At 57.8% G+C, this 25,605-nt stretch overlaps 1 protein-coding gene across 2 annotated transcripts in view; it reads right to left on the bottom strand.

Moving 5' to 3' along the window:
• Window positions 1–25,605, bottom strand: part of AP2A2 (adaptor related protein complex 2 subunit alpha 2) — a 91,166-nt gene that overhangs the window by 11,891 nt on the left and 53,670 nt on the right. The window contains exons 3-11 of one of the 2 annotated variants that reach the window (XM_043582071.1): window positions 20,014–20,156; window positions 18,182–18,375; window positions 14,904–15,033; window positions 11,516–11,617; window positions 7,748–7,856; window positions 6,030–6,177; window positions 4,559–4,727; window positions 3,458–3,595; window positions 346–528 (exon numbers count right to left, since the gene is read on the bottom strand). In XM_043582071.1, coding sequence (XP_043438006.1) covers window positions 346–528; window positions 3,458–3,595; window positions 4,559–4,727; window positions 6,030–6,177; window positions 7,748–7,856; window positions 11,516–11,617; window positions 14,904–15,033; window positions 18,182–18,375; window positions 20,014–20,156 — 1,316 coding nt within the window. Of the gene's footprint in view, window positions 1–345; window positions 529–3,457; window positions 3,596–4,558; window positions 4,728–6,029; window positions 6,181–7,747; window positions 7,857–11,515; window positions 11,618–14,903; window positions 15,034–18,181; window positions 18,376–20,013; window positions 20,157–25,605 lie in introns of both variants that reach the window. The other variant, XM_043582069.1, reaches the window with a different exon arrangement.

Below are 25,605 nucleotides of genomic sequence, written 5' to 3' on the forward strand. Positions count from 1 at the left end.
CCCTCCGGCTTTAGTATCTGCCGCTTCCCTGCCTTCCCGCCACTTCAGCAGGTAGGTCTGTAGCAGGGAAGCGCCAAAGGCAGAGATGCGGCCAACGCCAGCCCTGGAACAACAGCCACGCTCTACTCAGGCCCCAGGCGGGGGCAGGTGCACACCAGCATCCTCCGGGGGCACACGCCCCTCACCAACGGAGACCCTGCACGTGCAGGAGATAAGGCTCAAGCAGAGGTGGTGTCCACAGCATAGGAGCCGGGACCTCCCAGAACGGTGGGCAGGAGACACAGGGAGGCCGGCAACGCCCGCCAGAACACCACGCCGTATCCCGAGGGCGCGTCTGGGCCGTACCTCGAACACCGTCTTGGCAGCGTAGCCCTGCACGTCGTCGCGGTTGATGACAATCTGAATGACGCGGTACCACACCTCTTCGCTCACGTAGTCGCCGGCGATCCGGATCAGGTTCAGGATGGTGTCCACGTACCACGTGTAGTCCACAGCGTACTTCTCCGCCAAGATGGCAACTTTCAGCACCTGCAGGGTGCGGACGCTCAGGGCAGCCGCTCTGGGCCCCACAGCCGCCAGCGCCGCGTCAACTCGAGGGCCTCGGGAGGACCTGAACGCGTGTGCCAAAGCTCGGGTGTGCAAGAAGCTTCCACCACATTCTCAAGGGAGCCCAGAAAGTTGAGATTTGCAGATTTCACTGGGGAAAGCCAAACTGCCCTCCAGGAATAGACCGGGAGAGACACGGTCCAGCCGGGTCATGGCGACCCTGCACCGCCACGGACCAGAGCCTGGGCAGCCCTTCCCAGCAAGCCTGCCTTCAGGGCGGCAGGGCTCTCTGGGTTCTCCTGCTCTGGCCAGCCTCCCTCAACTCTGCACGGGGGACCCCACCCACTCATTTACCCCCACGCCCTCCAGAGGACTCTGCGGGCCATACACACTGCCCAGGGGCAATGGCACTGGGCTGACCCAAAGCAGACCCTCGCCCCACCCACGCCACCTTCTTAGGGCACCAAGCCCCCCAAACAGCACCAGCTGCCAACGCTAGACTGTGTCCCTCACGCAGCTGCCTGTCTTTACCTCCCTGCTGCGTTGCCCTCCTGAATGCGCCCCCAGAGCTCCTGCTGGGGCCTGGACCACCACCCACCTGCTCTGCCCATTCTCTGGCCTCCGCGGCGACCCTCCGCAGTGATCCTAGAGCATCATTCCAAAATTCAGGCCGCACCACTGCCCTCCTTCGGCTTCAATCCTTCGAGCCCAGAGCTCACCCCGAAGCTGAGCACTCGGGGCCTCTCACCGTGACACGGGACAGCAGCCTCACCGCCTCTGCCATACATGCCCTGCTCCCACCGGACGGAGCCGCCTCCTTGCCGCCCAGCTGCCCACCCCCAAGTGCCGTCATCCTCTCAGGACGAGCTCACTGCCACCTCCTGCAGAAACCCCCCAGCACTCCATGACAGCGACTCCTGAGGCCCCCCCGGGGTCCAGAGCCCTGCCTCTGCCAATCCTCACCCACGCTACAGGCGCTCCACCATCTTGCCTATGACCTGCACTCCTCATGGACAGAAAGGCCCCGCCATGGGCAGGGCAAGCAGCACGTCCAGGTATGGACGCCCAGCAGCTAACACAACCACAGGACGCATGATACGACACACCAGGCTGGACAGACGGCCAGACAGAGCATTTACCGCGAACTCAGAAGATCTGTCTTACCCCTCGTATGACTGAAGCTAACTGAGCAATGCCATTCACCATGGAAAAGGGAGTAAGGACCAACACGGAACCGGTTAACATTCAAAACCTTAAAAACCTACCCATGGGTACCTGGGTGGCTCAGTCGGTTAAGCATCCGACTCTTAACTTCAGCTCAGGTCATGATCTCACAGTTTGCGTCCGGTTCTGCACTGACAGCCCAGAGCCTGCTTGAGATTCTTCCCCCCCTCTCTCTGCCCCTTCCCTTGCTTGCTCGAGCTTGCGTGCTCTCTCTCTCTCTTTCTTTCTCTAGCTCTCTCAAAAATAAACAAGACTTACAAAAAAAAAAAAAAACCCACCTAATCACACAGAAGACCATGGCCCCTCTGTCTCAGCTCAGGACACACAGAACCACGATGGTAACAGTGCCCCAGTGAGTACAGTCCCCAGAACCTGCTGCACCCACGCAAACGGGAGCCCAGGCCCTGCTGCCTGGCCACACTCTAAACGTGACCCCACCCCTACCCCACAACGGACTCCCCTCTCCCTGCACGTCTATTCTTAGATCTTCCACCCTGTCCCTCCTGTCCCCCCAAAGTGTCTGCGTCCTCTCTCCTGGCTGGTCACCCCTGTCCCTCCTGTCTCCCCGAAGTGCCTGCGTCCTCTCTCCTGGCTGGTCACCCCTGTCCCTCCTGTCCCCCCAAAGTGCCTGCGTCCTCTCTCCTGGCTGGTCACCCCTGTCCCTCCTGTCCCCCCGAAGTGCCTACGTCCTCTCTCCTGGCCGGTCACCCCTGTCCCTCCTGTCCCCACCAAAGCGCCTGTGTCCTCTCTCCTGGCTGCTCAGCGGTTCAGCTCCAGGGCTGCTTCCTCTGAGAAGCCTTCCTTGGCCTTCTTTCTTCTCCAGGGCAGCCCCACTCTTCATCAAAGCATGGCCACGTGGTAATTAGGCCACGCCACTCAGCACTGAAGAGCCAGCACCTGCCCCAGACTGGCCACAGGGGCCAGAGCCATTCAGTAAATGATCCCCTAGAAGCCTGAGTGTCCAGCTATATGCGGAGCCACATCGGCTCAGAAGCTCCCAGCCTCTCATTTCCAAGCCCAACAGCAGCCCAGGAGCAATGCTGAGAGTCAGCTGTGGGGAGCTCTGACGCTGGGCACTTGCCCCCAGAGTTCCCAAGGAGGCCTCAACTGCACTTCGCTCCCCAGAAAGACAAATAAGACACACTTTTCATAGGATGAGAGGCTGCGGGACCGCTAACCTTAGCAGCTGACCCCTTCACACAGGCTCACGCTGAGCCCTCTGTGAATCACACACACGCTCGGGGCCCCTCTCTGCTGGCCACAGGCTACCTGGATCATGATCAGCACTTCTCACGATAAGTATTTGCAGAACTCTTGGCAATCTGTTTGGCGTGCACACCCGCTTCACCGATGGTGGCTGAGCTCGATGCATCCGAGAGAGGCAGGAGCACAGGCTGAGCACATAAGCAGTAAGGCAAGGGCCAAACTTACAGAGCGGTGCCCACAAGTCTGCACTCTTACTCACCTGCGTTGCAAAACTACCTCACTGTGAGGGTCCCTGTTAGCAAGGGCTGTTTCAAGTCATTTCCAAAAGGCTGCAAGGCTCCCCTGAGAACGCGGCCTGGAAGCTTAAGCAGAGGGATCTCGACCCAGGACCTAGCGGATTCCCGATCAAGCGCCAGGGCAGAATCACACACTCTAAAGAAAGGAAGTCTTGTGGTGGCAGCGCGGCGGCCTTCAGACTCACAATCTCCTCCCGGATGGAATAGTCGGCCGTCTCCAAGTAGCTCAGCATCTCGGCCACAATCTGCTGGGCGTTGCTGCGGTCACACATGGCGTAGAGGAGGTCCACGGCCCGCTGCCGCACACTCACGTCCCGCTCCGTCTGGGGGTGCGAGGCAGAGTGAAAAGCCGCACGAGCAGAGCCCGGGCCAGGTGTGACCAGGCCACGCGGCTCAGGCACCCGACTCCGTCCCAACGCTTAACTGCGCACTGCCCCCACTCCCCGTCTGGATCTCGGGGCCAACCCCCTCCCCGCGACAGACAGGTCGCACGGAGCCCCTCGCTCCTTGAGTCTCCCCACCCAGAATCCAGCTCCATCCCTGGGGGCAGTCAGAGGCCTCTACTGTATGGTCACAGACTGGCACCTTCTGCCTCCCCCGGGAGCTTCTCAGAGCGCTGCTCTCGGGCCCCACCCCACACCTGCTCTTCAGCCTCTGCTGCGGAGTAAGACCCTAGCTGCTCCTCGGCACGGGACAGCCCCGGGAAGCACCGCTGCAGGACCACGGGCCAGAGCAAGGGCAAGTCTTTCTGAGACTGGCAGTGACTGATAACAAACACCAAAAGCAGGGCCAGGCCCTCATGTGGCCTCTCGTTCAAAACACACACCAAAAATGTGAGCACGCAAAGGAACGGGGTCAGGCCAGGGACAGAACAACGGGCTTTGTGGCCTCCCCCCGGCCTCGCGTTCTCCAGCGGACCTAGCGCGGCAAGGAGAACGCAGGGGTGCTGTCACGGCCGAGCCTGCGGAGCGAGCCCACACCGCCTGCTTTGGAGGCTCACAAAGGCAGGTAACAGGCGCGAGTAACCTCGACCTGGCTCTTCAACTCTGGAATTGTAATTCCTTGAGAAAAGCGGATTTTCTTTTGCACATGGTGAGTTTTCTCAGAGACAAGGACGAGATGTTTTATCTTTCTACCAAAAAGAACCGTGTGCGTTGATTCAAACACCTATCGTGACTCGGGTACGTGCGGGACTCGGCGCTGGGTACTATGTGCTCTCAGCCCGCCTCACAGAGAACAGACCCCCGGGGACACGGCAGCAAGAGCCCCGAGGACAGAGCACTCGCCTTCAGCGCGTTGATGACCGTCTCGATGTGCGTCTTGACGGCCTCGTGGGAGAACTCGGAGCTGGCCAGCGTGCACATGCTCTCCAGGGCCAGGTAGCGGAGGTTGGTCTCCCGGTGCTGCAGGAACTGGCCCAGCTGGTTACAGGCGCGCACCAGCAGGTTGGGCTCACTGCACGGACAGGAGAAGAGGGGCGGCTGGGGGTTCCTCGGTAGGAGCCTCACAGACAGGGCCACGCACAGGTCGGCGAGGCGGGTGGCATTCGGGGCCACGGCACTGCTAGAGGAGACCTCGGGGCCCCCACACCGGAAGCCACGGACCTAAACCCTGAGGTCGGTTTCGCAGCGGCTCAGCTCGCTGCCCCCTCGCGCGCAGGATTCCCCAACTTCAAAGAGGCGGTGGCGGCAGAGGCGCCGTCCCAAACCAAGCTCCTCCTGAGCCCCGGCGCCGAGCTGGCAGAGGGAACGCTCCGGGCTCTCGCCGAGCGGCCGGAAACGTCACCTCAGCCAGAGGCAGCCAGCCGTGGTGAACGGCTGAACACAGGCCTTGCCGTGGGAAGAGTCCCGAGAGCCGCGTGCACAGAGGCAGACACGAGAGGTGGGTCCCGAAGCGCCAGCCGCCAAGAAGTTTCCGCCACCCTGCTGCTCACTCTCCGCTTTACCTTCGTGATGTTGTGGCTCTTTAAACGCATTCAATAAAGACCAAAAGGCTTCCTCTGACCTCTAAAGTTTTGTTTTCAACAGTTCCCAACCCTGCTGAAGTAGGACTCTCAGACTGAGTTTCTGTCACAAGAAACTACGTTTGTCCAAAAACGTCGAGGCGGAAGGTGGCCGGGAGAGGGTGGGCCACGCCTACCGTGCCCCCACACCACCTTGGGTGGAGTGCAGCAGCGGGAACTCGTGGGGACCCTGGCGGCGTCTCCCACAGCCCCGCATGGGAGCCACCCCGGCACGCTAAGGGGAATGCTAAAACAAGGCACTGGGCTCAAGGCCACGGGCAGGAAGTCGGGCTACAGGAGCTGAGAAGAAAACGCAAGGAAGCAAACCATCCCCCCACCCCAATCTCTCTGCTCGCCGACACACTCGGCCACCGCCACCACATCCCCACAAAGGCCTCAAACCAACGCTGACTGTCGCTTCGTGCCGCAGGAAGGCTAACGGGGACACACGCGGACAGGCCCCCCGCCCCCCTTCCTGTGCGGTCACGGGAGAAGCCAGGCAGCAGCAGGGTGCTCGGGACAAACAGGAGAGGCCCTTGGGGAGAGGTAACACCGCGGCAGATGGTGCGCACGTTCTGAGGCCAGAGAGAAGCAGCGGAGGAGAGACCAGAAGGGGAGCCCGCAGGGAGCACGCGCCCGCCTGAGGAGGGCAGAGGCGACCTGTCCGTGTCGGGGAGCGGGTAAGCACCCGACGTCACCCAGGACGCTCCGGGGAAGAGGCCGGGGAAGGAGAGCACCGCCCACTGCTGACGCACCTGTCGTGGTGGATGATCAGGCTGATGGTCTCGAAGAGCACGGCGTTCTTGGCATTGGAATGCTGCACTTTTTTTGACTTTGGTGGTTCCTGGGCTTTGTTCAGAATCGTCTCCAGGCACTCGGTCAGGCGGCCTCGCACTGCAGGGTCTTCTGGGCGAGACAGAGCGCTGTCGGGCCGGGCCCCCCAGAGCCACCTGCTCCCCAGCCGCACCACCTCACAACCAGGGGGAGACGGCTGGCCAGCACATGCTCCCCATCAGAATGCGTGGCTCTTTCCAGCGAGAGGATGTCACTGCACGTACATTTTAATGCAAATGAGATGCATAACACCTTCGTTGAATTAGAAGAGAAAAAAGAAAATCTCGGAGACGCAGACAAGAAATATAAAAGTTGGAAAGAAAGGGGACAAAAGATTTTTCCTCCACTTTCTATTTCCAATAGAAATAGAGACACTGTTATCAAAACCAGCAAAGAGAAAGAAATGTTAAAAATTCTAATGAAACCAGAAAAAAGAAATAATAGACAAAAAAAAAGAATAAGAAAGCAATAAAAATATCAAATATCAGACACAACCTGTACAGAATGTCCCCCAAAGCCCCCAGCACACCCAGGGCTAGCAAACCCAGCCAGTCAAGAAGAGCGGAGCCCTGCAGACGCGGGTGGGGCGCCATCAGGGCCCTGGGGAGCTCCCCCCACCCCCTGCCCCAGGGCTTGAGCAGAGAGGTGGCCAAGCCCTGAAAGGAGAGTCATGAGGGAAACACACCCACGAGTGAGTGGAGACACCCCAGATCTCAGAATGAAGGAGCGGGACGGCCGCCAGGCCGGGCAGGGCCGGGCAGGGAGGGAGGCAGAAGTAAGGAGTGGCTGTTGGGGAGGCCAGTCCTGCTCCGGCTCAAGGGAAGTCCCCCCACACGAAGGCTCGGCTGCAGGTGTGCAGTTCATACTTCAGTATGGAAGTAAGAGAAAATTACTGGAATCTAACAAAGAAATATCTTGCACAAAACCAATTAGATTAAAACGTAAAGGTTACAACGAGCAATCAGTGTAAAGGACAACTCGGAAGTACCTACATCCTTTGATCAAGAAATTCCATTTCTAGGGATGCCTGGTGGCTCAGTCAGTTAAGCATCTGCCCTTGGCTCAGGTCATGATCTCAGTTCATGCGTTAGAGCCCCACATTGGGCTCTGTGCTGTGCACACAGAGCCCACTTCATATCATCTGTCACCACCTCTCTCCGCCCCTCCCCTGCTTGCGTGCGGGCATGCGCGCGCTCTCTACGTCTCAAAAATAAGTAAATAAAAACTTTTAAAAAAGTTACGTTTCTAGATACTTGCCGTATTAGTCAAAAGTAACATTTTGCAATAAAACGTGAACAGAAAAATATCTCCACTGTGCGTATTAAGGTTATACAGATTATTAACAACTTAAAATACAGAGCTTGTAAGCGTTTCCAGTTTTACTGAAAAACACTGTTTCAAAAAGCTGCACAGGACAGACACCATATTATCTAACAAGCAGGGATAACCCCAAATCCCAAGAAAATTGTGAGTTCTCTACCAGCTGCTCTGGGAGAGCCAAGATGTGTGGCAGCATCATAAAGGACCCGCAGAACAAGAACTAGCAGCAGAAAAGGTCTTGTAAAGGTAACAACACAAGAGTAACCCTACGATGCTGAAGCAAACCCCTCTCAGACAGGTCTGTGCTGGCAGCTGTTACCTGGGGGTGGATAGCACTGTAGCAACCTCAGAAGTTTCACAGACAGCCAGGGAGCCGGGACAAAATAGTAGGTATAATCCTGAAGGTCTGTTGATGCAGATGTCACAATCTGTAAGACAACACAGGGTGCGGACGGCTGTCATTTAGAGAGGCCCTCGGCGTGGTCCTGAGGTCACACACTACCTGAGAAACAGTTCCATTCGATGAGCTAATAAGGCCATTTAGTTGTCTCCTATTTTAGAGGTAAAGGAGCACAGCCGTGCCAGGCTCCCATGGAGAGCAGCTGCCCGCTGTCACTTTGGGGAACAGCCCACGCACGCGCTCTTGCTGTGCAACGGCCGGCCCGCTCCGTGGGCACACACCAGCCTATACCACTGACCCAGAACCGCTACAGAATTCAACAGACCGGAAACCCAATCATTCCTTTGTGGAGCAGAAAGTGAACAAAACCCAAAAGGGAGAACTTCAGTCCCCTCAGAAGGGACAAGCCCTCCAGCACAGACCCCTGCCATGAGCTCACCGGAGGCCAGACAGCAAGCTTCCTCCATTCATGGCTCCATCTCCTTGTCTATCACAGTCCTTGGCAGGGCAGACACCCCCTCCACCTTCCAAATACACGACCGCCCCTAAGACATTTCACTTCCACTAACACACAGCCCAGTGCCTCCCCACCTCCTGTGTCTGCCAGCGAAGTCAGAGGAGCTCCGCCTTACAAAGCCACAGGTGTGACACTTTAGGTCCTAGGTAAACACATTCAGGAAGGTTCACCTAATTCCTATACTCGGCTGCAAGACAGCAGCCTGGACCCAGGAGGTGGCCCCTCCTGCAGGGAGGTGAGCTCCATGCTGTTTGAGGCATGGGCAGAAGAAGCAGAGCGATAGATAGAGGGCACACGGGCAGGCATTGGAGGAAGACAGGGAGCAGCACCGTGCTCCTCAGGACAGGGGGGCCAACACAGGCCGTCTCGTGCTGCTAACACCACACTCAAAACCTTACAACTCTAAACATACACATTTGAAACAAATATAAAAAAGAAAGCAATGGGGGCGCCTGGGTGGCGCAGTCGGTTAAGCGTCCGACTTCAGCCAGGTCACGATCTCGCGGTCCATGAGTTCGAGCCCCGCGTCAGGCTCTGGGCTGATGGCTCAGAGCCTGGAGCCTGTTTCTGATTCTGTGTCTCCCTCTCTCTCTGCCCCTCCCCCGTTCATGCTCTGTCTCTCTCTGTCCCAAAAATAAATAAACGTTGAAAAAAAAATTTTAAAAAAAAAAAAAAAAGAAAGAAAGCAATGAGTAATTTACCTCAAAGATTTACAGAGAGTAACAGATTAACCCAAAAAGTAGAGGAAATAAAAATATGAAGCAAAACTAGCCAGAGAGAAAAAAAACATAACAGAGAGGGCAACAAAATCAGAAGAATTGCTGAGACTAATCGGGAAAGGGAGAAGGTGCAAATACCCGCATCAACACCAGGAAGGAGGCAGCACTACGGACCCCCGTGTGCAGAATAACTTTCTGTCAATACATCTGAATATTTAGACACATTAGCAAATGTCAGGAAAGTGCAACATAACCAAAGTGAATGAAAGGACAGAAAATACAAAGACTCATAATTTATCAAACAAGTTGAACCCATAATAAGAAATTGTCAACAGGGATGCCTGGGTGGCTCAGTCGGTTGAGTGTCCAACTCTAGCTCAGGTCATGATCTCACGGTTCATGAGTTCAAGCCCCGCATGGGGCTCTGTGCTGACAACTCAGAGCCTAGAGCCTGTTTCAGATTCTGTGTCTCCCTCTCTCTCTGCCCCTCCCTCTCTCTCTGCCCCTCCCTCCCTCCCTCCCTCTCTCTCTCTCAAAAATAAATAAAACACTAAAAAAAAATCTTTTTAAAAAGAAATTCCCAACAAAGAAACCCCAATCTCAAATGGCTTCACCAGTTACTTAAAACCAACCCATAGTAGTTTACAAATAACATTTTAAGATATCCTTGAGGACAGCGTTTTAAAAATAAACTGTATAAAGATACCTAACAAAAGATAAAAGACTCTCCACTCACAAAGTTATAAAACATTACTGAGAAAAATTAAAGACTACCCAAATAAATGGAGAGGTATGCCATGGTCACAGATTCAAAGACTCGATACTGTAAAGATTTGAATTCTCTCAAAACTGACCTACAGATTAAAGGCAGTCCCAACAGGATTCTTGGGGGAACAAGGCACGTGCTCCACTAGACATCAAGACCTGGCCTCAAGTTCCAGTAACGAAGACAGCGCACCGCTGTGTAAACTGAACAGAGATGATACCAAGGGAAGGAGGCACAGACAGAGCCCCGTGGTTCGTGGCCAAGGCGGCACTGTTGGGGGGGTGCGGGGGCAGGGAGGCCTTGTAGGACTGGATATATACAGACACCAGTCCCAGAGCGGGTGGTCAACCTAAATGAAACCCCAGAACCGGGAAAGACCTCACAAGTAGGGCAGAAGAGGCACCAACCACAAAGGAAAAGGATTGGTGCCTTAAAAGGAGGAATTTCCGACCACAGAAGACCTCACCAAGAGAGTAAAACGGCAGGTTACAGAGTAGGACAAGATTTTTAAACACAGGGTAGACTGAAGCATACAGAGATGCCATTTTCAGAGAGCAGTAATAGTTAAAAGTGGGCAATTTTGTTTGGTTCAACTTAATCTAACCAAGAAAGTGCTCATATCTAAAATATGTAGAGAACAACTTCTACAAAACAATAAAAAAGCTAACTCTGTAGAAAAGTGGGCGAAAGACTTCTTAACAGGCACTTCACAGAAGAAGATGTTCAAGAAAGCAATAAACACGCAAAGCTGCCCAACCTCACTGACCCTGAAGAAAACGGACACGTCAATCACGAGACCCCGCCACGCCCCAGAATGGCGAACATTTAAAAAGCCAAGATGCAGAGCAGCGGGAACTGCACGCTGCTGGCGGAGTGCCGTGACGCCGTCCCCTCAGGTGAAGCGCGGCCACCCCACGAGCCAGCAGCGCCACTTCCAGGAACATACACGCACACACACGCACACACACACACACACACACACACCAACCGAGGCAGCAAAGCTGTTCCCAGCAGGTGATTCACACCCGCCTCAGCGCTGGGCACGTATGCTGTGTGTTCAGACAAATCCCACAGCGTCAAAACTGAACGAACGGCACACAGGACAAATACGGTCATTCCACAATGCGGAGCGTAACGGGACAAACATAAAAGACTACACCCCATACGCGGGATCCATCTGTGTGAAGATTCAGGGCGCAGTCAGAGCTAGACAACAGAGTTAAGGACACCCGCTCAGGCAGCAAAGGAAAGGAAAGCAAGGAGCGAGGCCACGCGAGTGAGGACAGGGCTCCCCACAGCAGGGGGCCCAGCCGGCACCCCCGCCCCCACCCTAGGCAGCACGAGTGTGAGCCGGGCTGTTTCGCTCCGCGCACCTTCCTGTGCAGACAGGACACTTCTCAACGGACAAAAAGGTTGAAAGAAAACCCAAAGACGTCCTAACCAAGAAGTCCTAACCAACTCAGTCCTGAATTTGCAAACTGAGCCAAACACCTTGTACTCTAAACAGTAAACCAACGTATTATTTAAAATTATCTTAATAATTTTAATTATTTAACTTAATAATTATTATTTAATAATAATTAATAATTATTTAATTTAACAATTTACTTTAATAAACCAACGTATTATTTAAAATAACTGAGACCAAACTGCACCCTGAGTCCCACTCCCATCGACAGACTCACCCTGCTTAACCTGGACACGGCCAGAGAGACAGAAGTCTTGAACTCCTCGGGGTTCTTCTGGGCCAAGGTGGTAATGAGGCTGGTGGCCGCGGTCACCACACCCTGGAACAGACACAACAGATACATGCTGTGACTGCAGCCAAAGTGCCTGGCTTCTCATTGCAAAGTCATTTTCCGAATAAAACTTTAAATGGAGAGCAAAGACCTGTAGTCCATGGGCCAGATTCACAGATCTCTAACAATCAAGAGCGCACATCTCCCATTTTCTTTTGGAGCTTCTCTTTGCAAGCCTGGACACGTGGCCCAGACCCCTGCGGCAGCGGAGGCCCCATCCCGACTGGCCCTCCTGCCCTTCTCTGGGTCTGGCCACCTGTCTGGTCCTGTGGGCAGCTGCACTCACTGCTGCCCCTGATTTGAATCACTCTGTGTGGGGGCACCTGGCTGGCTCAGCCAGTGGGGCGTGCAACTCTTGATCTTGGGGTTGTGAGTTCAAACCTCACACCGGGTGTAAAATAAAATCTTTTAAAAAGAGAAAAGGGGAGACTGAGTGGCTCAGTCAGTTAAACGTCCAACTTCGGCTCAGGGCATGATCTCGCGGTTCATGAGTTCGAGCCCCGTGTGGGGCTCTGTGCGGACAGCTCAGAGCCTGGAGCCTGCTTCGGATTCTGTGTCTCCCTCCCTCTGCCCCTCCCCCACTCATGCGCCGTTTCTGTCTTTCAAAAACGAATAAACGTTAAAAAAAAAATTTTTTTTAAAGAAAAAAAATCACTCTGTGTGGACGGGGGAGGGAGACATTATTTAGACTCCAGCGCAGAACAACAACTGAGAGAGCCCACGCTTCCCCTTCTCTGGAAGCAGTCCAGGCTGTGTCCCCACCACACTGGCCCCCGAAGCACCCCAGACCCAGGCGAGACTCCTTCCCTGCAGGGCCCCCACACGGCACCCGGCCTCAACGTGCGGGGACTCTCCCTGCAGACGGCTGTCCCGGCACCGCCAGGAGCGGCTCCCGGCAATCTACATCTCTTGAAGGCAGATGCTGGTGAAGAAAAGATGCCCTCACAGATACGTGAACAAAGGAATGCCACTACCGACGGTGAGGACGAGGACAAAGCCCAGGAGAGCCCTGCCCCGCCCCCCCACCCCCCCCACCCCGCCGCCGGACCCAGCTGGCCATCCTCCACCGTGCTCCTGAGCAGGTGGGACAAGACCAGCATTTCGAGCAGCTGCGAAGCTTCGAGGACGGAGACCGCGGGGGACAGCCAGAGCTGAGCGCTTCCTTCAGCCTTCCAATGACAGCGTGAAGGCTGCACCAAACGGACCTAACTGGCCTCAACGCCCACTTCTCAGCGGGCAGAGTAAGTACCAACAGATTCCCCTCACAAGCCAGCTCTGACAGGTCAGTATTTGTGAGCACGCAGGTCCCACCAGGGCAGAGCTGGTCCCCACGGCTCCTAAGCGTGTGGGGCTCGGCCTGGCCCACCACGAGGACAGAACAAATCTGCGCATTCTGAGGAGACTCCTAAAGCATAGTGTCTCACGTCCTCTGCACCCTGCAGGGGTCTTCGTAGGAAGGGCAGTGTGAGAAGACCGGGGCAGACCCAAATGGCCCTCGGTGCTGCCCCCCGGCCACAGCCCATGGCCTGCCCCCCCACACATACACACACCCCCTCAGCTCTTCCACTGCTCTCTGAACACAGGACCCACAGGGGCTGGCTCGCTCTGCCACCCAGCTGACACCCCTCTGGGCATTCTTTGACCTTGAAACCGAAGAAAGCCAAGTCTCAGGCCTCCTTCACCGGCAAAGGCAGGAAGTATCTGACACGGAAGCCAAGGCCACACAGAGGACAGGCGCCAAGAGAACAGTGAACGTGGGCCGAGAACAGCAGGATAAAAGGAGGCGGGGTGATGATGGGCTCAGCCCTCCCGTGGTCTGGCTGGGCCGGCCCCTCCACCTCTCCCGCTTCGAGCTGGGTTCTGGTGCCTGTAGCCAAGAATGTGCCAGGCAGCGCACCTGGTGAAGCAGAGTCGTGTGCATCAGGGCACCAAAGCAGACCCCATAGCTGGGGCTGCAGGATCTTTGGGTGTCAGCGAGAGGAATCCTGCGGGCAGTTGGGATAGTCCCCGTCACTGTGGCAAGTGCTGGGGGTGGACGTCTGCTGGCCAAGGGCTTTGGTGTCGGTTGGCCGTGTGGCTCGGGCCCCCCAAGCTGTCCCAGTTCTGACCCTCCGTCACCTCCTGGTTCAAATCCGCATCTATGTGAAGCCGTTCCGTCTCTCCGAGCCTCGGTTTCCTCAGGTGTGAAACTAGAAAAAGCCCCACTGCCACGCAGGGGCTGCCTGGTGGGTGGCCCGTGGCCTCAAGCCTCACGGCCACCAGCACGGCTTCCCGGCTCTACCAGCGGAGTCTGAACCTGAACAGACTGAGGATGACCCGGCGTGCAGGCCTAACCCTAACCCCCGCCCCCCCCACCCCCCCACCCCCCCACCCCGGCCCTTCCCCCTCTCCCCAGGACTTGGCCACAGAGGCGGAGCTCCACCCTCAGGGAGGGCTGCCGTGCTTGGACACAAACACCCAGTAAACGTGGGCAACGACAACGTGGGAACAGCCCCCAGGGCGGCCGCAGCACAGCAAGCTTGCCGACACGGCCACCGGCTCTCTCCTCTGAATCTGCACGCAATGATCATTTATTTTTAATTTTCGAGGTAGGTTCGTTTCTGGGAAAAAAACATAGTAAGCAGCCTGCATACTAACCCCCATCTACTCAGGAGGAAACCCTGTGTTACATTTCAATTCTCTCAGTGTTACAACAGAACTCGCACAGCGCAAAGCCACCGTGCCGAACGCCTGCTCCAACTTGACCCCATCTCCTGGTGTCACGACCCTGTATGCCCCGGCTGGTGTGGACCGGACCTGTGACCCATGTCAAACCACAACCACCAAACGTTCCTGTCTACGACACAGGGAGGACACTCAGGCCTGGCCTGTGGAGCAGTCGTGCAGATTAGCAAGACTGCGGGCAGGAGCTTAGGCGGGGTCACGGGACACCCTCACCACCGCCTGATAGACAGGCACACCACACGGACTGCCCTCCCTGGACAGGGTGCCTCCAGAAGCCGCTGATCTCGGTCTGGCCGGTCTGTGCGGCCCCAGCACACGGGAAGCTTTGCGACAGCTAGCTCTGGGGCGGGCTGGAGGTCGTGTCTGCACGGTCCCACCCCAGGGAAGGCGGGGCCCCTCCCCCTGGCCACAGGAGCGCACACACGCTCACAGGCTCAGTGGACTAAGCTCGGTGTCCCCTCAGAAAGCACCGAGCTGCTGTTTTCTCAATGGCCATCCCAGAGACGGTCACTTGGTGGGGTGAGCAGGACCCTGGTCCAAAGGCACTTACCAAATGCTGGTCGTTGAGGAGGTGCACCACGCGGGACGTCCAGTCACCCATGGGGACGAGGTCGGGAGACGTTCGGTACAAACGCAGCAAACACAGGGCGGCGCTCTGCTTCACGCTGTCCATGGTGTCTCTAAAAGACAAACACCGGTGGTCGCTCGAGAACACGGCTGGCACCCCACGTGGCCCCAACAAGCTAAGCATGGCCCCGAGCCTCACAGATCATACGCCGGAGTAACACGGAGACCAGGTCGCTGCACCCTCCCGTGTGACCCAGCCCACGCCCACCGCCTCCGAGAGGTGTCCGTCTGGACCACGTGTGGACAGTGACAGACGGCTTCTGCTCTGAAGACCTGCCTTTGGCTCCTGCCCAAGACAATCAACAGCAAAGAATCCCACCAGGAAAGGTATCTCATCTCCAAAAGTGTCAGTTCTGGTATTTTTCCCAACTGCTGAATAAGACCTTGGCTATGCAAGACTGACCATATTCAACTCATGCTCCTCTCTGCTTGGATCACGGTATTTTTTTCAAAACTCAGTTAACAACATACAATCAAAACAGAAAGAACAGAGAGCCTTGCACTGCCACAAAACGCCCCCGGCGATTTCCTCCCGTGTCCAAAACCCCTGTCGGGTGCCCTTGTGAAGCACCCCACCCCCTGCTTCTCTCTGTGCTGGGACAGCAGAGGCAGGGATTCAAATGCCCTCCTGCCCCTTCGTGTGGTTGACTGTGAAAAGTAGCCACTGAGCCACAGAGCCCGGGGTCCCTGGAGCACAGCAAACACTGAGAAGCTAGGTCAGAATGACTGCAGACAGCCGGGGAGAGGGACATCTGGAGGGTTTCCTGCTCCGGTTTTAATGCTGGCGGCGGGCAGAGAACGTCCCCAGGGCTGTTTATCCCTCCTCCCCACCAAACCCCAGCCAAATTCCGCTGAGCCGCCCACCAAGGAACAGCCCCGTGGAGGCCGTCTGAAAAAGAACACAGCAGGGCGACGGTGGAAGCAGTGGGGGCTCCTGCTCCACGTAGAGAGGAGAGGAGGGCTGGGGACCGTCGTCACCATTTACCTGCCTCATAGCTTTCTTGGCCCTAAATCCAGCCCAACACAAGAAACCCTCAAGCTGCTCCCCATTCTACCCCCGGGAGAAACTGCCTTCACAGAAACCCCGTAGGATTCTACTGCCCCGGGGGAGCAGTCCGTCCCTGGCCCTCTCTGGCCCCACACCATCCTCACAAGGAGCAGGCAGCACGCCCCGCAGGCCTTATGGCAGAGCCGCCCCGAGTCACCACTGCGTTTCCGTGCTCGCACGGGAGGGCCTTCCTGCCCCCGGGACCCACACCAGAAGAACATTCGAGGAGAGGGAAGTACGGCATCCAACACCCCTGGGGAGGCCGGGGAGGCCACTGCCCGCTCTGTGTCAGTTCTATCTCGGGCCCGCGGCCCAGTGCCCGGCACCCTCGCTTCCTGAACGCCTGCTGGGGGCCGCCGTCCCGCCCCCAACGTGCCAGCTCCAGTGCAGTTATTTGACTGCTGACAATCTCCTCTGCATCTGCCACCCCTGCAATGCCTCAGTCCGTCTCTGGCCGTCTCCAGCCTGAGCACTTCACCTTGAGCTGCCCGTGGGTTAACTGCACATTCAAGAGCTGGGAATGGCGTTCGAATAGGGCTCGTGGGTACCACGCGGCCTGAGCCTCTTGGTGTAGGCTTGTCTGTGACCTCGATTCTGACAGGTAATCCAGCGGGGTGGGCATGACCGCGCCAGGTCCCCTAGGCCGTGAAACTCGCAGGCACGGCTCAACTGTCTTCCCGCAGCAGGATCCTCCCCCGTCCCGTCCACGCTGGGCCTCGCCGTGCGCCCCCTGTGCCCTTTCACTGTAGGTGCGGTCCGTCCTTTACTTCAGGAAAGCGTTCTTCAATTGCCATCTGAATGCTCTCCAGAGATTATCTCTGTTTTACGTCACACTCGTCCAACAGGCATTTTTCAAGCACTTACTGTGTACCAGGTATTGGTCAAAACGCTGGAAACAAAGCAATGGCCACAGCAGACAGAAACCTCAGCCCCCAGGAGCCTGCCTTCTGCGGGCGGAGGCAGGCAGGGCGCAGACGTGCTCCCTGGTGTGCGCCAGGAACAGGGCAAGGGCCAGGCGGCAGCCAGAGCAGGGAAAGGGGTTCAGGGAAGGCCTTGCCCAACCTGGTGCAGCCCTAACGAGTGAGGAAAACAAGGTGCCGTGCGGCCCTGAACGCACACCCACCCTGGTGGGGTCTGGACCCGAACGTCCCGTCAGGGTCACTCTGCTCACATCAAGTCCCTCGAGTCTCTTCTGTCTTAGTTTGCGCTCAGGGCGGCCACCATGGCCCACAGCTCTCATCGGCAGACGTGGAGCGTCGTCTCGGCTCCCCACCTGCTTCCTCGGCTCTGCTGTCCTTCCAGTGAGTGACCTGCTCCCGGCGTGTGTCTCTGAGTGCCCCGCCCCCCTTCCCGTGGGGCCTTGCTTCCAGCCTGGCCACTCCGTCTCCCTCTGGCGGCACACGCCTCGGACAGACACTCCTCCAGGGCTTGTGTGGCCACAGCCCTTCTGGTCACTGGTGCAGCCCAGGGCTCGCCCCGGAGGCACACCTAGGCCTCAGGGAGGAGCGTCCGTGTGCCACAGGGTTTGGGGCGGTGTCCCGGCATCCAGAGTGCCGTGGCCTCTGTCTGCACTGCCGGCCATCCTGGAAGAGCTTGGTCCCGACGAAGTGCCCGGGCCTGGGGCGTTTGTTGAGCCAGATGTGTCACCAGGGTGTGGACCCTGGGTCAGTTCCCCAGCTCAGCAGAGTCCGGGACCACGAACGCAGGACCCTGCCTCTGCCATGCCCCGTGGCACCCTTCCAGAGCGGCCTACTCTGCCCCACGTGGCCCCTCTCCAAATCAAAGGGGGTGGGGGTAGGTCTCTAAGAATTCTGTGCTTGGACTCTTCCTCAGTGACGCTCTGGAGAAAGGGCGAGAAGGGGTGCTGCGCCACAACCCAGGATGACACGCTCCTCCTTCGGCAGCCGCGTGGGAGGCTGGGCCCTTGTCGGTTGGTTGCAGCCGGCAGGGCCCTTCTTCCATGCTCTTCCAAACCCCGGCGGTACTGGGGCAGGAGAGGCGTGACAGGACTTCGCCAGGCACCTACACGTATGGTTGCCCCGCCGCCTAAGACAGGGAGACGAACTCATCCTAGAAATCCTCTAAGCAGCTGCATGTTTGGTTCACTTAACGCGAGAGACACACGCACTTCCGACAAGTCACGGGACACATACCCAGCGACGAGGATTTTCGGAATCTCCCCAGCAAACGCCTCGGCCATCTCTCGGCTGCCCACGTTGGCGATGCAGTGCAGGGCCAGGCCCATGAAGGTGGGGTTCCGACTGGCCAGGTCGTTCTTGATGGCGTTGTTGATGAGCCGGATCAGCTCGCTGTTGGAGTTCACCAGCACAGAGATGAAGAGGTAGCCCTGGTTCCGGACAGACAAGAGGACAGAGAGCTCGTGACAACCTGGGTCGACACGGACAAGGCACAAGCGTCCAGCCTTGGGCCGGCCTCCCGACGCCTCCACTGCCCAGTGTCCTGCAGGAGGGGGTCGCGCCACAGAGGGTTCCTCTGCACTCTGATGAAAGCACCAGTGTCGTTAAAGAGGCAAAGTCCCTGCTTCCGGCTCTGCCATAAGACAGTCCTGAGGGACGCACCCAAGAGGCACTTAGACGTCCCCATGGGAACCAGACGCCTCGGTCTCCAGTCCCACCTCCCATCCCACTCACCTATCCATGGTACCACGTGTGAGCAATGTGGACTCACCACTGTCCTGAACAGGGCAGAAAGGACCCTCATTGGAAGGCCCCAAGAAACCATGATGAGTTCCCGAAACCCTGCTCACTCCGGCCTCACCCTCTCTCTTGATCTGTCTCTGCGCCCTCACCACTGGCCCAACTCCAGCCCCGTGTCACCCCTGCCGTCCACACTCTCCCCATGCAGAGGACACAGTGACCTTCTCGAGACTCATCTCATCACTGACCGTGCAGGTGAAACTCCTGTGCAGCTTCCTGTTGGCCTTGGGAGAAAGGCCCCACCCACAAGCCCACCTCCCCCGTCTCCCCTCCAGCCACCGCTGCCCCTTCAGCTCCGGCACACGTGAGCCCAGCTGGGCACTACTGGCTCTGTCTGCCCTCATTCCCCAGTTAAGCCCTCGTCCTTCTGTCCCCGCTCGGGATGCCCTCCTTGGAGGACCTTCCCTAGTGGCCAGCCCCTCTCAGGGCCCCAGAAAGCTCTCCACACCTTCTGCCCTGGGCACTGGCCACAGCTATAATTCTCCATTTACGAACGATATGATACCATCTCTTCACTGAAAAAGGGCAGGGCCCACATCTGCTTTTGGTCCCTATGTCCCCAGGGGCCTCCCAGCAGACTGCTTGGTCCATGGCAGACACCCAAATTCTTATCAGGTAAATACCAATACTTCATGACATTCCTGGGGGGGGGGGGGGGGGTCTAGGGTTTTTTGGTTTTTTGTTACTTTACTTCCTGTAAGTTAAATTTTCGGACAGAGGAAGCTGTTAACTTTGCAACACTGGGGAAAACATAAAAATATTGCTACTCTGAGGAGCTACAGGGCTAAAGCTACAAAGCCGGAGAGGGCTTCAGGGGCCCAGGTGCCAGCGCCATCTGGAAGGGCACAGGGAGCCGGCAGCAGGGCAAGGGCACGCCCAGAAGCAGCTCCAGCTCTTCTGCCACGGGGGTGTGGCGGCCTTGCCAGAAAGGGAAAGTTGTGCGGGGACCACGGGGAGCGGGTCGGTGGGGGGGTTGTCCGTGCCGGTGAGTTAGGCAGACATCTGGGGCAGGAAGCAGTCCTGCCCCAGACACCCCAGCCTGGCTCCCTGCAGCATCCATCTAGACCCACAGGAAGTCTCGGCTGCAGGGGAGCTGGAAAGAAAGAGCAAGGAAAGAAACGGCCTCCAAATCAGAAGAACCCGCCCAGGAGAAAAGGCCCTTCCACGGGCAAGATTGCCTCCTGGAGGGGAAGGGGGCCCTGGGGCCGCCTCAGGTGTCCTGGATGCCAGCCCCACCCCGACCCCCGACCCCCTCCGGCGACACTCACGATCTGCTTCTCCGTGTATCTGTTGGAGCTCAGCAGGTTCACGGCCTCCATGTGCCCAAAGTCAATGTCATGACCCAGGAGGAAGATGAACAGCAACTTGCAGACGTACTTCTTTTTACTGTAGCCATCGAGAGCCTTGTCACCTACAGAAAAGGTGGGTGAAGTGGGAGGGCAGGGAAGTCGTCGGCAGGAGCTGGACAGCAGGGCGCGGGCCCACCTTCCACCGCACACGGGGCACCACCGTGCTGCACACGAGTGCGGGTGACAGGTGACGTTTCCAGACCGGGTGATGCACGGCAGAACCCAAGAGTGCGGCTTCCCTCAGAAACCGAAGCCAGAATCCTTACATCAAGAGCTCTGCCCACCCCACCCTCACAGCGCCCCCCCCCCCCCCCCCGACAGCCCCGGGCAGGCCAGGCCCCAGGGGGCCTCCCTGGGACCAACCAGCCCTGCCAGGGCCCCTGGAGTCAGCAAGTCGGTCTTTTAAATAAGTTCTTTCCCGCAGGTGGATGAGCATGCTCTAAATGACCCCCTTTCGCTTCAGTTTTAGGACAAAGCACCCACCCGCGGAAGTCACACACGAGAGGGCCAGAGGAACCGTGTCTTCACCCTAAACACAGCGCAAACGAGCACCTCACGAGACCTCATGATGAGGCGGGTTCGAGACACATCACTGGCAGAACACGAACTGCTATTTAAAAAAGACCACCCAAGGGCGCCCGAGTGGCTCTGGTGGTTAAGCGTCCAACTTCGGCTCAGGTCATGATCTCGCAGTTCGTGAGTTCGAACGGGCTCTGGGCTGATGGCTCAGGGCCCGGAGCCTGCTTCCGATTCTGTGTCTCCCTCTGTCTGCCCCTCCCCTGCCTGCACTCTGTCTCTCACATTGTCTCAAAAATAAATAAACATTTTAAAAAAAAATAGAAAAGACCACCCTGCGCCATTTTAAGGATCGAAGTTCTCAATTCGCCGGACGAGGACACAGTTTTCCTTAGAGCGCACCACTAGCGGACTGCAGAGGTGACAACTAGAGAGATCGGTCATCTTTCTGAGCTGGGTCTCCCAGGGACACTGCTGTCACAGTGTGAAGGACCCGTGTGGGACATGTGAGGGCTGAAGGGGACTCGGGGACAGCACTGGCCTCACAAGTCGGGACCCTCGTGCTCGTGGGCCAACAAGTACCGGCTGACCATGGAGAGCGGTCTGGAAGGCCTCCCCCAAGACTTCCTAGGGGGACAATCACATGTCAGCCAGCCAGCTGGTCACCTCACCTTGAGACGTTCTGAGAAACCCTCCCTTTTCACCAACAAACTGATATACAATGTAATGACCTAAGAGTATAAAAGGAGCCCAGGCCTGGTTCCTCCACCACCGCCAGCCCCCACTGGCTCATCCGCTCCCCGCACCTGGGGAGCCCAGCTCTGGCTGGGACACCCCCCATCTGCTGTGGGAAAGAGTCTGTAGGCTCAGCACATGCAGCCCAGGGCAAGCAGCACCGGTCTCCCATCTCCTGCCCACCCGGATTCCATCACCTACCGGAAGCCTCCTCTGACAACCAAGCCTAAGTTACCACCCTACCTCCTCTCACCTCCTGGAGACAGGTCTCTGCTACTCAGAGCACATCTTAAAGGAAAACACAGCAGCATCCAAAGAGAGAGAACAGCTTGGTCAGACTGAGCTCTGTGGAGACGGCCACAGAAGCACCTAGGGGCTCCTTCCCTGAAACCCCTTACTGGTTTCTGCTCCTGCAGGACCTCGGACACAGGGTCCCTCCTACAGCCCTCCCGGATGCCAGGAGACTTACAGCAGGGCCGTCACTAAGGCAGAAGAATAACCAGGCACCTCCTGGCCCTGGTGCGTGGCTATGATGTACAGTAACGGCCAATGCCCAGAAGGCAGCTTCGGGAACTCACAAGGTACTGCAGAGAGTGGGGACGAACCTGCGTGCCAGCCCAGAGGGCAGTCCGGCACGCCACCCTGCCTGAAGCCAGAGCCCCGCTCCCGGTGAGAGGGTGGCTCTCCCAAGGGGAACCAGCAGGCCCGGCGTGATCAGGAAAGAAACGATGGCCCCAAGAGAGCGGGGCTCACGTTATGCCTACGTGCCTCCCCCAGGCACCTGCCCAGTCCAGCCCCACCTGCTCTCAGGGGCTCCTCACCTACTCAAGAGTGACCCGTGGGGAAGCCTCTCCTTCCCACGGACTGCCCCCACCTTGGGTCCTGTCGTGGAGGGCGGTGCGGACGGGAGGGAAGCACTCTCACTTCCCACACGTATGCTGGAGTCTGGCTGGGGCGGGGGAGGGTCCCGGGAGCGCTGGCTGCCGCTGCCCCGCCGTCTCGGGGCCCACGGTGACTCCAGTGCTTTCTCTGGCAAGTGTCCCACTATCGGCCTTCCCAGCAGCAGCTACAAGGGCTGCAGACTCAGGGACCGGGTCCCCTCCCGGCTCAAGAGGTACACCACAGCGGCCCTGCCGGCCCTCACGGGCAAGGAAGGAGACACGGGTGCACTTCAGCCTCCTGAGCGGCCTCAAAAACAAAGAGCTCTGCTCACTCCGCAGCCCAGATGCTTTGTTTCCGTCAACGAAGAGTGTGCTTGCTGGCCCCGCCTGCGTCCACCCGCACGTTCCCAGCACCCAGCACCCACCCACCTCAGGAGCAAGGCCCGGGCAGAGCGTGCGCCACAAACCCCGGCCACATGGGTAGCCCCGCATCCTCTCCGTTCTTGAAGAGACCGAGCCCATCTCCCAAGGACAGAACTGGCTGGCTGGACACAGTGTCCCCATGCCACCTGTCAGTTCCAAGCGCACCTCCACGAACAGCCCGGGCGGAGCCCTCTGCACGCCTCTCCCTCGTGGCTGTCTCAGTACAGGGCCGCGGCGGGGGGCGGGGGGCGGTGCCACAGCCGCAGAAGGGGCCCTCCTGCAGTTTGGGGTGAGGACTGGAGGGGCTCCGAGGTCCCACAGTGAATTTGGGGCCCCACCCTGGCCATAACCTTCTCACGGCCCTCTCAAGGTGACCCCGATGCCCACGCCATCATCCGGATCCCCTCTGCAGCCCCACGCTACTGGCCTGCCGGAGGTGGGTCGCCGCCCTCTGAGAGTTCCCGACAGCCCGTGCCCTGGCCCGGCCAAACCAGCTGCCTTCTCTCTCTCCGGGGGCTGAGCTACCCCCTTGCTCCAAGGAGGGGCCTGAAGATCTGTCCTCCTGGGGGCTCTCCTTGGGCCCGAGGGGCCATACCTTGGGCCTTGTAGTCACCCTCACCAGAACTCAGGAGTTCCTCCCAGTGACCGTCGCTCCAAGCTGGTGTGGTTTCACTCGGACCAGACCAGACTGAGGTGGTCCTCACAATGTTAGTTTCAGGGCGGGCTAGAACTGTGTCTTTATTCCAGTAATTTCAAACTGTCACACTGCACATCTCGTGCCTGAGAGGGGGTGGCCCACGTCCCCACGTTCCGTGAAGACCAGAGAAGAGGGGAGGTGGGAAACAGGCCACACATCCTGACTGACAATCAGGATCCAGTCTGTGCCCGAGACCCCCAACTTGTCTACGGCCCCCTCCTCGGTGGGCCCTTCCAGAAATGAAGCAAGACACCACATCACGGCTTAGCACTGCCTGAGACAACGTGAGGCTTATGACGACCCTGTATCACTGGCTCTTAAGACTCATGCCAATTTCAGAATGTGAAATGTGAAACAAGGTCTATCTGAGAATGACAAAACCTGGTCCTTCTGTAAGAAGATATTAAGCAGTAAGACCCAAGACTGGAGAGTGAGTCACCAGTGCACCCAGACGTGGGGACAAACACGCTCCCTCCTCCTCAGGCGCTGGGCTGGAGGGGCAGGCACCCTGACAGTGGCTTAGTGTCTGGATCAGAGCCAGGTCAGCCCTGCGTACCCACACAGCGGTGCTCCCCACGTGCACTCCCTCCAACCACACTGTTGTGTCCCTGCCGGCTCTGTCCCTGCCATGTCCCAGCACCGATCAACCTAAAACACCCTCAGTCGCTCATGCTTTTCAGGGCCTATCCTGTCTCATTCGACAGTGGCGATGGCCAACATTCGTCCAAGATAACCACTCTTAAGGGACAGGAGAAAGATGCCTATCAGTTTTACCTCTGACCCCAACAGGCCTCGGGCTGACACGAATCTGTCATTTGTGCCTTAAGGGCAGGGCTCTTGTGCTAAATGGAGACGTGGCCCGGGACACACAGGTTTCCAAACCCTCAGCCTCCACCGGGGGATCACGTGGGCAGTCACATAAAGTAGGGCAAGGGCGCCTGGCCCACTGTGAGGAGGTCTGAGCTTGGCCGCCCGAGTACGACCCTATCTCACCAAGAAAGATGTTCCCACCTGACAAATAAGATGCCAGCCAGAGCCCGTGTGGTTGTGGGCATAGCATCTGAGTCCCAGGAAGCAGACTCTTCTGGACGATTTCTGAGCTGTGGCCCTTTCCCACTGTTTTCTCTCACAGACACCGGTGCTCGACAAGTATCTTGTGATCAAAGAGGTGGAAAGACCAGGAGGGACATGGCCCTTCCTCGCGTCTGCACCCTGACGGTATTCCTCCCTCGCCCCCACGCCATTCTGCCTGCCTCCTCCATGAACTGAGAGATGCCCACACCGGAGAATCCACTCTTCGCCCCCGAGTCCCCACAGACCCGAGGCGTTTCCTCCACTCTCTGTAATGCTTACTGATTTCAGTGGTTAGAGAAAGGGAGATGCAAATTAAGACCACAATAAGGTTCCACTACACGCCCCCCACCGTAACCAAAACTCACAAGATCAACCATACCAAGTGCCGGCAAGAACGTGGAGGAACTGGGACCACTCCCACCGGCTGGCAGGAGCGACACGTGCACAGCCCCCCCCCCCCCCCCCCACCCGAAAATGGCGAAAGGCCCCCTGCCGCGGGCCCGGGGTGTGTGCCCAGCGGGAGTGCTCACCGCAGCCTCGGCCTCACAGGCAAGCGCGGGCGAGTGCACGGCGGTGCAGAGGCGCTCGCAAGCCACTGGCACACGCGCGTGCCCTGAGCGCACCGTGCTCAGCTGAAGAGACCTCGTGCCACCCAATCCCTTTCACGTGGGTTTCAAGAAACAGCAAAGCTACCGTGACACACAGCAGACCGGTGGCCGCTGGGGGCTGACGAAGGTGGCCGAGTACACGGGGACACAGGGAACATACATGCACCTTCCAAAATTCAAAGTGCACGCTTAAGTCAATTTTATTGCAAGTAAAACACATCCCATAAAGCCAACTTTTAAACCATTCCTGTCAAATACACCAGGAAGAAAGGCATAAAGCATGGGAGAACACTGGCGAAGACCGGGGGCGGGGGGGGAGGGGCAGGAGGTGCGGCCAGCCCGTCAGGAGCCAGCGTGGCACCCCCTTGCCGAGAGCTTTCGCGCTTCCTCCATAAAAAGCTGTGCTTTACTTAAGTCTTTCTATACCTACAGTAACCTAAGTTCTTTGTGGGAACTTTTGTTTTAACGTTTTCTTTATTTGGGGGACAGTGCAAGCGGGGGAGGGGCGGGGGGGAGGGGGGATCCAAAGAGGGCTCTGTGATGACAGCACAGAGTCCGACACAGGGCTCGAACTCAC

The sequence above is a fragment of the Prionailurus bengalensis genome, chromosome D1 (genome assembly GCF_016509475.1).
Source record: "Prionailurus bengalensis isolate Pbe53 chromosome D1, Fcat_Pben_1.1_paternal_pri, whole genome shotgun sequence".
In the NCBI taxonomy this organism is placed as follows: Eukaryota; Metazoa; Chordata; class Mammalia; order Carnivora; family Felidae; genus Prionailurus; species Prionailurus bengalensis.